General features: G+C 41.8%; 1 protein-coding gene across 2 annotated transcripts; it reads left to right on the top strand.

Annotated features, from left to right (window-relative positions):
• The first annotated feature begins 983 nt into the window (after window positions 1-983).
• Window positions 984-11,163, top strand: ATP6AP2 (ATPase H+ transporting accessory protein 2). 2 transcript variants are annotated; one of them, XM_080613741.1, is made up of 9 exons: window positions 984-1,112; window positions 3,435-3,565; window positions 5,833-5,961; window positions 6,090-6,185; window positions 6,368-6,505; window positions 6,742-6,795; window positions 7,896-8,045; window positions 9,118-9,234; window positions 10,101-11,163. In XM_080613741.1, exons 1-9 carry the CDS (start codon window positions 1,016-1,018, stop codon window positions 10,293-10,295), a joined length of 1,107 nt encoding a protein of 368 aa, XP_080469867.1. In that variant the 5' UTR covers window positions 984-1,015; the 3' UTR covers window positions 10,296-11,163. The 2 variants fall into 2 exon arrangements, with proteins under 2 accessions (XP_080469867.1, XP_080469868.1); XM_080613742.1 differs by lacking the exon at window positions 9,118-9,234.
• The last annotated feature ends 60 nt before the right edge of the window (window positions 11,164-11,223 follow it).

Raw genomic sequence — 11,223 nt, 5'->3', positions numbered from 1 at the left:
TTTTGGCCCCTCTCCTTCACCTTAATCAGCACTCACTAGCTTAATGGACGCAATCAAGCCCCTGAAGGCTACTTCACCTGCAAACATCCAAGCCCGCAGCTGCACAGAGGTGCCAAACTCTCTGACTCAACTCCTTTCAGGGGTGAAGTGTTGAGGCAGATGACAGGCACAAACACATGGCTACTTTTAAGAATTATTTAAACCTCACTGAAGAGACAAAAAAGCAAACCAACGAGAACTCCTCTCATCCTCCTGAAACAAGGGCTCTCACTAGTGGTGCTAACTCCCCTCTAACATGGATTTTTGCCCTCCCCTCTGTGCTCTCTCAGGTACACGGCCTGAGGGGCACAGGGGAAGAACAGGAACACCAGCCACAGCCACCGCCACAGCCACAGCCATCGCCAAAGAGCCCGAACTTCCCCTAACAGTCAAAACCTCACAGCCACGGCACCCCGCGCTACACAGGTGCGAAGTAGGCGGAGCCTTCGCTCTCTGAATGGTGCGTTACCCTGTCAGTCAGAGGCTCTTCCCGCCCCCCGCGCGGAGGCTGCCCTATCCAACCGCTCCTCCGCCAAACGTCAAACTGACGCGCAGTGGGAGGGGCAAGGCCGCGACCCGTCGCTCTCCGATTGGCCGAATCAGCTGTCAGCTCACCCCGGCGAGGCTCCGCCTCTCACCGCTCCGCTCTGAATCCACAGTGCGGAGAGGGAAATGGTGCAGAGATCTCTCACGATCTGATTGGCCAAGTGTAAACGTCATTCAAACTAAGACTCCGCCCCCCTCTGGGGCGGGACAGCGGCTCAGCTGACTGATCACCCCGTGACAGGGAGGGGGTGGGCTTCATTGCTGATTGGTCAGTTCCGCCCGTCACTCCCGTAGAGTTCCGCCTCGCCGCCCTCAATCCCCCTGCTAATTGGCTGCGGTGCTTGTCCGTCAGCGCTCCCCAGTGGGCGGGGGCTCGGGGGGTTTCGGTCCGACGGTGCAGCCCGGCGTCTTCCCAGCGGTGTCTGGTAGCATGGGGGTGGCTGGCATTGCGGCGGATATGGGGCAGCGCGGCGGGGTGCTCTGGGTCCTGGAGGTGGCGGTGCTGGTCACATCGGCTTGTCTTGCCGGTGAGTGAGCGCTGGCCTAGCTTGCTGCTGGGGGTGGGGGTGAGGGAAAGGGAAGGGCTGCCTGGCCGCTGCGGGGAAAGGGGCGGCTGCGCGCCTCAGCGAGACCGACCGCAGCCGTGGGAAAGGGGTGCGGGAGCGATGTGGGTGAAGGAAGGGGAAGGAGCACGGACGGAGACCCCCTTGCGGCCGCTGTGGGTGGGAAAAGACCCGGGACTTCTCCCACACGTATGTGTCTGTTTGTCTGTCTGCCAGCTTCAGGACTGAGATGTGGGAGCGGAGGGCAGTCTTTTGCTGCGTCTCCTGCCCCCTATCTCTACACCCACCCCGGCTCCTCTAGAGACTGTGCTTAAAGACTTTGCACCCCCTTTCTAGCATAGAGCTTTATGGAACGTGTTACAGAATCACAGAATCTTTGAGGTTGGAAAAGACCTTTAAATCCATCAAGTCCAACCATTACCCCAAGACTGGCAAGCCACCACTAAATCATGTCACTAAAGGCCTTATTTACATGGTTTGTGAAGACATTGTTATGTTATTTTGTACAAATTTTTATGGTTTGCTGATCTGGAGGCTTTCTGTTACTTGTTTTGAGTTGGACTTGTGGTCTGTACTTAAGCCTTCCGGGCCCCACAGATAATTTTCAGTCAGTATGCCTTGGTTCTTCAGTCCAAGCTCACAAAGGCTTTTGGGAGGTGAAGTTCTCTAGAAGTACAACTTTGGCAAGGTAAAAGGCTTATTATGTATTCTGTGGGTGGGTGGGTGTGTAACAGCGTACGGGATTAAATGCATCTCAGAATTTACTCTCTAGACTTAACCACTTCTGTGGCCTAGTGGGGTATTGTGGTCAAGCAGTTATAATGTATCAGAACAAAAGGCTTGTGTTTCCAAGTTCAAATTCAATTTTAATCACTGAGATCTTGAACAAGTCGAGCAAGGCAAATTTCATTGAGAAGAGTAATGCTCTAATTTTACCCATCCACCTAAGCAATCTTGTCCTAAGTTAAGCCAACTTGTCCTAAGTAACACATGGGACTCTCTTACAGCCTTGTGGGAAGTGAACTGAAATCCTGCAGGCTGAGCAAAAATATTTGTAGCAATTTCGTAAATTCCTTCTTAAACAAATCGGTTTGCAGACATTTCTGTCCTTCAAAATGTGGGTTGATGCACTGTTAAAGTTGATAGCAGCTGATCCAATGAACACATCAATTTAAACCAAAGAATGTTTGAATCTGCTCCATATACATCTAGTGGTTTGGCCTGTTTCCTTCATTTTGCCACTCTTCCCTGACCTGCCTTGTGGTACTTTGTTCCTTTAGTATGTTTACCATAACATAGCTCAGATTTACTGTCAACATTTGTATGCATGATCATGAGCCGGGCTTTAAAACAGCATCTTCAAGGTCACATTGGTTAAATTATTGTTTAGGGAAGTTTATAGCTGCACAACACATCAGTTTACTATTGCATTATTTTTATAAACAGCCTTTAGATTTGCAGATGCCCTGGAAAACTATGATATGTAGCTGCTTGTATTGGTAACTGGTTTTCAGTGATCGTATGAGTAAATACCTTTATTTTCTGTATACTGTTATGTATATATTTTTTGAAGTATGCAGTCAGACTGGTTGTATAATTAGAACTTCAACAGCCTGCAAATATTTATTGCTTTCTTGATTTTCTGAAAGTGAAAACCCAGCAAGAGAAGTGTTGCGGACTGTGGCTTCACACAATTAGCTTAGGTCTAGTACTGCATCCAAGGAAGAAGAGTGTCTTACAACATCGTGTGGTTGAGAAGGCAGAGCAGAAACACCGGAGCTGTTCTGCAGATGCCAGATTGTTCCTCGCAGTACTCTGTTCAAGCCAGCAATGACAAAATGCTGATCCTCCTGGCTCTGGGTTCAGTGGCTCAGGCTGTTTGTGTGAAAAGAGGTGGCAAACCAAGCAGTCCTGGAAGCAAACAGAGCTGTATTGATGCTGATTGTGAGCTAACAGGATGTTGGAGTCTCCCTGGCTCTGCTGAGAGTTAGTTCTACCAGTTGTGAACTGTAACACTGCTTGCAAGCCGCTAGTATGTATGCAGAAGCGTACTGTGCTGTTGCTTGAGTAATTGTTCTGCTTTTGTTAACGTGGATTTGTATGTCCTTAGTCATCGCTGTATAGAAACCTTATTTTGTATGCTAGAGCATTAAAATGATTGGTTCGCATTACTTGTGTTACATAAACTGGTAGGTGTGAAAGGGAAGAAGAAAGAATGAAAACTGGGGTTTTTTTCTGTGTTGTATAAGATTTCAAGAACTCTGGCTTTTTATGTTTGTTTTTCAGGTGTAAGTGGAGATGAATTTAGTGTCTTACGATCACCTCAATCAGTTGTTTTTCGAGATGGAAGTTGGCCCATTCCTGGCGAGCGGATCCCAGATGTAGCTGCATTGTCCATGGGCTTTTCTGTTGAAGAGGTATGTTTCAGTTCTTGATTTTTGAAATGCCTCTGAAACAACAGACCTGCTCACTTAAAATGCAGATCTTCTGTCATGTGCTGGAATATATAAAATATCATCCTGTTTGTCTTGAGGAATGTGTGACTTATCAGAGTGTGGTTTCCAAGTCATATGAGCAGCAAAAGGCTGTGCTAGCCAGCTAATCTGAATCATCAGTTATAGAAGGAAGCACGCCTGTGGAGTCTTTACTGTGCTTGTTAATTTCCTCTGAGAGCCACTCACATGCTGTATCCCCCCCCACCCATGGTCGCGTACTGGGAATCTGTTGAAGCTAGTCACTTCTTGCCTACAAGCTATCCATAGGGGTTGTTGCGCCTGGTACACTGAAGACGGTAAGAAATGTCTTGGCTGGGCAGGCATTTTATCAGCTCAGCAAGCTTGTCTGCTGAGCATAGATAATAAGAACCAAGTAGACTGGATATTTAGGAAGTAATTCAAAGACTTGAAAACTTATCTTGGTCAGATTTTTGAATATAGCTGTAGTGATATTTAAAGTGGGGCACATGAGTAGGAGCCCTTGGATTGATTCTGTCTTGCCTACTGAATTTCTTGCAGGGCTTCAGCAGAGATGAGTGGCTGTTGAAGCAGAATCTTAAAGTGTGATACCCAGGTGTCTCTAGATACTCTAAGCTACAAGCTGGGATATGCTCACAATGCTGGGGGGTGATGGAGGCTGGTTCCCATTTTTGCTATACTGCAGCTAGGCAAAAGGTCCTTTAAGTCTGGTTTGAATGCAAGTCTGTTTAACCTGTGTCTTGGAATTTGTCTGAAAATACCTTGTTGTCAATTAATTGTGCTTTTTTGTCATTAAACTAGTAACACACTCTTATGAGTAGTGTTCCCAAAAAGTCTATTTTGATTATTTTATAAAGAAAAAAAAATACATCAGATGGTGTTGTGTGCATTACATGTAAGGACACCCAGGAAAACAGTGAGGTTTGGCTCATTTTGAACACCTGACTTCTGGCATACTGGTCATCCAGAGGTATGATATGTTTATGGAAAAAAGTGTTTCAGTACTCACTCTGTGCCTTTGGCAAAGCATGGAATTCATTTGCTGTGATGGGTCCATAGCATCCTTTAGAAATAGTTCTCTACTAGCAGTATTTCAAATCCTAGAAGCAGGCTGGAAAGGAAGTGTTTTAATTTCTCTGTTCAGTGAAGCTCTGAAGCGGAAAGTTACCAGCATTGTCACTAGGGCATTGATCACTGTCTAGGCAGCATTCCTTGGTATGGAGGATACCAAAGGGCCCAAATGTTCAGCTTTACATTAAGGCTGTAGTCTAGGAACATAAATTGGCAGTGCAGTAGGTGCACTATATATAATTGAGAATTCTTGCTGCATTACATTGAGGGTTCTGAACAACAGTCCTAAAATGTTCTTCTTGCTAAAGCAACATAAAATTGGAACCTCTTTTTTTGTCCCTAATGATTCTTTAGAAGATTTTTCTTTTGTTTCTTTTGAGGTGGTACAGATCGTGATGTCAATGACATTTAGTTCTGAAATCCAAATAAATCAAAATAAAACAGTTTCATAAAGCTTAAACAAGCAGATATGTCTTTTACACAGAAAAAGAAATCTGAAATCATTCTAAACGGATGAATTTGTATTTTGTGCCTGAATAAACCAGCCAGGTAGCCTTCACTGTGCTCTTACCAATACATAACTGCAGTAATCTACTAAGGAATCTTTTTTCTATGTTTTCCATGCAAATTTGTATGGTTTAGATTACTATGTTGCTGTTATGATGGACACTCCCTTCCCTTTGTGTGTGTGTGCGTGTCTCATTTCTTTCTAGTACTGAAAATACGAAGATGTTAGTGTTTTAATGTGCCTAAACCCTTTTCTATGGTATTTTACAGAAGGTGAGGGATGTGTGGTTTTTTTTAATTGAGCCGTCACTTATTAAATACAGACTATGATATATTGAATTTAATTATGGGAAAAAACTCCTGATCTATCCAGTATGTGTAATGCTTTCTCAGTGTAGACTTTGTTATTAAGTTGCTGGCACCTTTTAAACCAGGAATTTCTTCATGGCTAACTTGAGACAGCACTTTTCTAGAGGAGTTCTAATATTAACTTGCTCCCCCATGAAATTTCCAACAGACTGTCCTGCACAGAGATATTAACAAGATAGTAAGTTATTTTGCTGTAATTGTTGGGGAGGGGTCCTCGCTTTCTCCCTTTGAAATACAAGCGGTTTTTTACCATATTCTAATAGGACCTTTCCTGGCCTGGCCTTGCAGTGGGTGATCTGTTTCACAGACCACGAGCTACTGTGCTGGTAACCGTGAAGGGAGTGGACAAGCTGGCACTGCCTGTGAAAGGGGTTTCTTACCCTATTGAGAATGTGAGTATCCACATTTGCTCAAAAAGAGGTTTTCTTATCTTTGCAGACTTTTGTACTTAAGCAAATTATCTCCTTTGATATCATTAGGCCCTGTTTTATCAAAAATCTAACTAGATATTGTCTTCCAGGCTGTTCCTTTCAGTCTTGACAGTGTTGCAAATGCTATTCATACTTTGTTCTCTGAGGAAACTCCTGTGGTCTTGCAGCTGGCCCCCAGTGAGGAAGTGAGTATTGCTTCACTTCTGATTCCAGACGTTCTAAATAATAAACCGCTTTCCACTTGTGTGGCTGGAGCAAAACCGGTCAATTTTATGAAATATTTTGCATTGGAGAGGGATTGCAGGTGTGACTGGGTATTAATGCGTGACTGGTAAAACTGAAAACTACTCTGGTGCTGTTCCTGCAGAGGGTGTACATGGTGGGCAAGGCAAACTCTGTATTTGAAGATCTGTCTGTCACACTGCGCCAACTGCGAAACCGCTTATTCCAGGACAACTCCATTCTGGGCTCCCTCCCTCTCAACTCCCTCAGCAGAAACAATGAGGTAAAAAATTTTTTTAATCAATGGGAACTAAGAACTAAGGAACTAAGCTTTTAGGTTTCGGGGTTTTGTTTTTATAAGTAAGTTTATTGAAAGAGTAATTTCCTTCTAGTGTATTTTGATGCTGTAACAGACTTAACCTGTTGTAAAATACTGAGCCTTGCAACAAAATGAGACTTCCCTAACTTTGGTCTCACCAAAGGAAATACCTGTCTCTTTCTTTCTGCCTCTTCCCCCAGGTTGACTTGCTTTTTCTGTCAGAACTACAAGTCCTACATGATATTGCAAGCCTGGTAAGGTTTTTTGAAACACTTTCCCTGTCTTTTGTCAAAAACTTCGGAGATCTCCTTTAAAGGTATAGAAGCTGTAGTCAGGATACTTGGCAACCAGTGATATATATTCCAGTTTGTCATCAGTTGGCTGCATCAGTTTAAATAATGTATTCTGAAGCTATTTTCATCAGCCCTGTCACTGGTGGAAGAAAATGAGAACCTTAATCATTTGTAATTTCTTTTGTATTTTGTACTGTCTTGTTGCTGTGGTTTAGGGTTTGTTTTGGGGTTGGTTGTGGGGGTTGGCTGTTTCTTTTCTTTCTTTGTGCTGCAGCCCTCAGCTATTTAAAATGAAGGAGGCATTAAGAACTGAAAGTTCACCTCAGCTGAAGGTCTGATGGAGAGAAATAGGGCTCTTGAGAAAATGAGGTAGAACAATGTGGTGTCTGGCAAACTAGAAATCGTGTAGTTAAAGTAGATGGAAAGATATGAGCAGATTAAATGCTTTGCTTTCAGAGACTATTCTCTTGTGCAGGCAAATGTCAGTGCTGCAGCTTCACACCTGTAGAAATGTAAGAACATCACTCCTGTCCTTTGAGATAATTTGGACTATATTGGTTGGGTTTTACGACAATGGGATAATACTTATTAAGTAAAATACTTCTGTACATGGGTTACAGCAAGGTAGAAGTTGCAACCTACTCAGTTTTGCAAGTTCCAGCTTCAGCAGAGGGATTAGTAGTATCTAAGTGTCATAGTTATGTTGGGTTTTGTTTGGTTGTTTTTTTTTTCTCCAAGTTTTGTTTTTACAGCAATTACAGAACAAGGATTCTGATGTGAATAAGTATAATGCTTCTTTTTAGTAGAGCTCTATATTACATGTATATAACCTCATGTTAGGAATAGATGCTGCATGATGATCATCTTGCTTCTGTAGAATAGGAAAAGAAACAATTGTGGATATGCAGTTGGCAAGAAATTCCACTTCCTTATCAATATGGAATGTGACTGTGGAAAGTGAGGCTGGATTAGTCCCAGCGGCAAACTGATTATTGTGAAATGTGTTTTTAAAGTAACCTGTGTATATTTAATTTCTTTCTGCCCTCAATGGTGTGCCAAAGCTGTCTCGACACAAGCACTTAGCCAAAGATCACTCTCCAGACCTGTATTCTCTGGAACTGTCTGGTTTGGAAGAGGTTGGAAAACGATACGGGGAAGACTCTCAGCAGTTCAAGGATGCTTCTCAAATTCTTGTAGATTCTTTGCAAAAGGTATGCTTTCTGCCTGATGAGCAAAACTCACAAGAATACTAAGGAGATATTTTTTTGTGTTAAGTACAAGGGAGTTAGTTTATTGACTGTCTTCTTCTTTGAATTGTCACTTCATTAGTGATGGTTTGCCTGATGCTTGTTTTAGTTTGGTTTTCAAAATGCTGTTGTAACATTAAATTTTGTAGCTGAACAACTTGTCACTCTGGAAAGTGTTGACATGATTTTACGATGTGTTAGATGTTTTGTGTAAATGAGTAGGGTTATATTGAAACATGACTTGGTATATTTGTTTTTCCTAAATAAATATCTTGCATTTAAAACCAGCAGTAGGTCTTGCAAAAACCTGCTCTTGGAAATGTGGGAATCTCTTTATCTCAGGGTACAGTGGTTAGTTTCCCCTTGCCCACAAAGCTGTACAGATCTGTATTTCCAAGCCTCTAAAATAACTACTGTCATCTATCAATGTGCTCAAAGTAATTTTTTAATCAGGTCTTATGTAATTGTTAGATAAAATCTTTATTATGACCAGTCAATCTTGGGATTTTCAAAAGCATGATGGAAAAGTATAAAAGTGTGAATAATGCCAAATAAGTTTGGCCAATAAGTCAAATAACTGTTTTCTCTAAACATTAGTATTTGTCCTCTTTGCAGTTAAGCAGATGTATTTAAATGCTGGATGTATTAGTCTTCAGACCAGATTGAATTATTCAGGTTTATAATTTCCCAGTGGAAGGTTGAGAACTGAAATATTTTGTTGAAACTAATAGACATACAATGGGGAAGCTGTGTGCTGATGGGCCTTTTGTGAAAGGGATGAAAGAATGAGTTCAGCCCAGAAAGCAGTCGTAAGCTCCAGTTTCCTGAGCAGTGTTTGAGGTAGTTTAAAGAGATGCTGTAAACCAGGTGAGTCAGCACTTCCTGAGTGCAATTCTGAAATAGTGTAAGTTTTTACAACTTTCCAGCATTATTCCTGAAGCTGATGTACTAAACCGTAAGACATCTTGCTAACAAAACTCTACTTAATTCCTGGCTTCAGTGCAGGTTTCAAATTAAATCACTCTTGCTTTTCCAGTTTGCAGACGAGATGTTTAATCTGTATAGTGGGAATGCAGTAGTAGAAGTGGTAGCTGTGAAGGCGTTTAATTCTCCCAACATAAGGAAGACTCGCTCAATTCTCCAGTCTTCACAGGTAGTAGATGCACATTTTTCTGTATCTCATTTATTAGAAGTGATCCAAACTGCATCACTACTTCCATTGAGCGTAACTTTTTTTTTTTAAGGACTAGACTACTAACCGATTTAGGCATAGGTGTGAAGAGGTCAGCTTCCCTGTCTTGATCTTCACTTAATCAGATAGTAATTTAGGTTGAAGAGGGCCTCTGGAGATCATCTAGTCCAACCAACTGCTCAAAGCAGGATTAATTTAGGAGTTAGATTGGGCTGCTCAGGTCCTTGTCCATCCAAGGTCTTGAAAAGTCCATGGCTGGCAATCCCAGAGCCTCTCTAGACAGCTTGTTTCAAAGTTTTACCCATTTTCACTGTCAAAATATTTTCTGTTATGTCTTGTTAGAATTTGCATGTCTGCTCTTTTCTCCCGAGTGTAGTACTGCATGTAAGACCTGTCTCCCACATAGGGAGAAAAATGTTTTCCCTGACTTGCTGCCTACACTCCAGATGTAGCCCAGGGTGCAGTTGCCTGGCATCATAGCAGGGGCACACTGCTGATTCCTGTGCACCTTGTCCACCAGGACGTCCAGGTCCCTCTCTGCAGAGCTGCTGCTCAGCGGTCAGTCCCCACCAGCCTGTGGGGTTATCCTGTTCCAGGTGCAGGACTTTGTATTTGTCCTAACAAAATTTCATGAAGCTTCTGTCAGCCTGTTTTGGATTCCATTAATGTCAGTCACCGTAATCACTTTTGCATTTTGTGCGCTAGCATCAGGATTGCGTAGACAAAAATGCATCTCGCGTATTCAGATTACTCAGATTTTTGATGTAGGCAGAATGTGTTTTGTATGCAAGCTAACTTTAAAGTAATACACCTTCTCTTTATTTCAGAGCGAACCAGACAATCCGTATAACCTTGCCTACCCATATAACTACAACTACTCTGTAATCTTCAACATTATTTTGTGGATGATGATAGGTCTTGCTTTAGCTGTGATAGTTATCTCCTACAACCTCTGGAACATGGATCCTGGCTACGACAGCATTATTTATAGGATGACAAATCAGAAGATAAGAATGGATTGAACTGCACTCTATTTCAGTGCAAGGAAATGGTCAAGAGTAAGGTCTCCTTTAAACTGTCTGGAAAACAAATATTCTGACATGGTTAATTGTGGAATTTTTTAAAGGCCTATTTATTTCTAAGTTTGTTTTTTTTTTCCTCTTAAGCCTATTTTAAATGTTAGTAGTAGCACCAGATGGGGTTTAGAAATTGAAATCTGCTTGTTAAAAAACCCCAACAAACCAACAACAAACAATCCCCAAGGTAATTGCTATTAAAGTAACATCATTCCATTTTTATCACGTAACATGAGGTTTTGAAATACCCTGTGCTGCCTGTGACTGTGTGCAAACCAGATGAAATTATGATAGCAACATGTTGTTTGAAACTTTTACACTGGAAGATTAGAAATTATAGCGAAATTGTTGTGTTGTATATTATGAACCAGTTGTAAATGTTTGATGTAAATATTTATAATGGCTATATGTAACTTCAGAGATGATAGTAATTATTCTTTAGTAATATACTAAATATAGAAATATTTCTACAAGACTACAGTTCTAGTGGCACAAATGGCATTTTGATTTCATGTTGATGGCTCAGATGTGAGCTATAGTCAGAAGGATCCTTTACCTAGAACTTGAATGATTTGGAGGTAAATAACACTAGTGTGGCTGGACTGTACAGTGGAGAGTCTATAAATATTGAAGTAGCACCAGTCTGATAATGGTCTCATGTCATGTACAGTTGAAAGTTCCTATTATGATGCTTCATATTCCTTCCATTTGTGTTGATGTTATTATAAAAAAAATAATTCTTTTTGATGATAAAAGTGGACCAACACGTGATTGAAATACACCTGGCTTATAGTCCTGCTTCAACCAGTCAATAAAACAGAACAGTTGTTCTTGAATGCATTTTTTTCTTTGTGGCTTCATAGGTGTAGCTACT

This window comes from Psittacula echo (genome assembly GCF_963264785.1).
Source record: "Psittacula echo genome assembly, chromosome: 3".
Taxonomy (NCBI): Eukaryota; Metazoa; Chordata; class Aves; order Psittaciformes; family Psittacidae; genus Psittacula; species Psittacula echo.
Note: the sequence above shows the minus strand (reverse complement) of the source record. Positions and strands in the feature narration are given on the sequence as shown.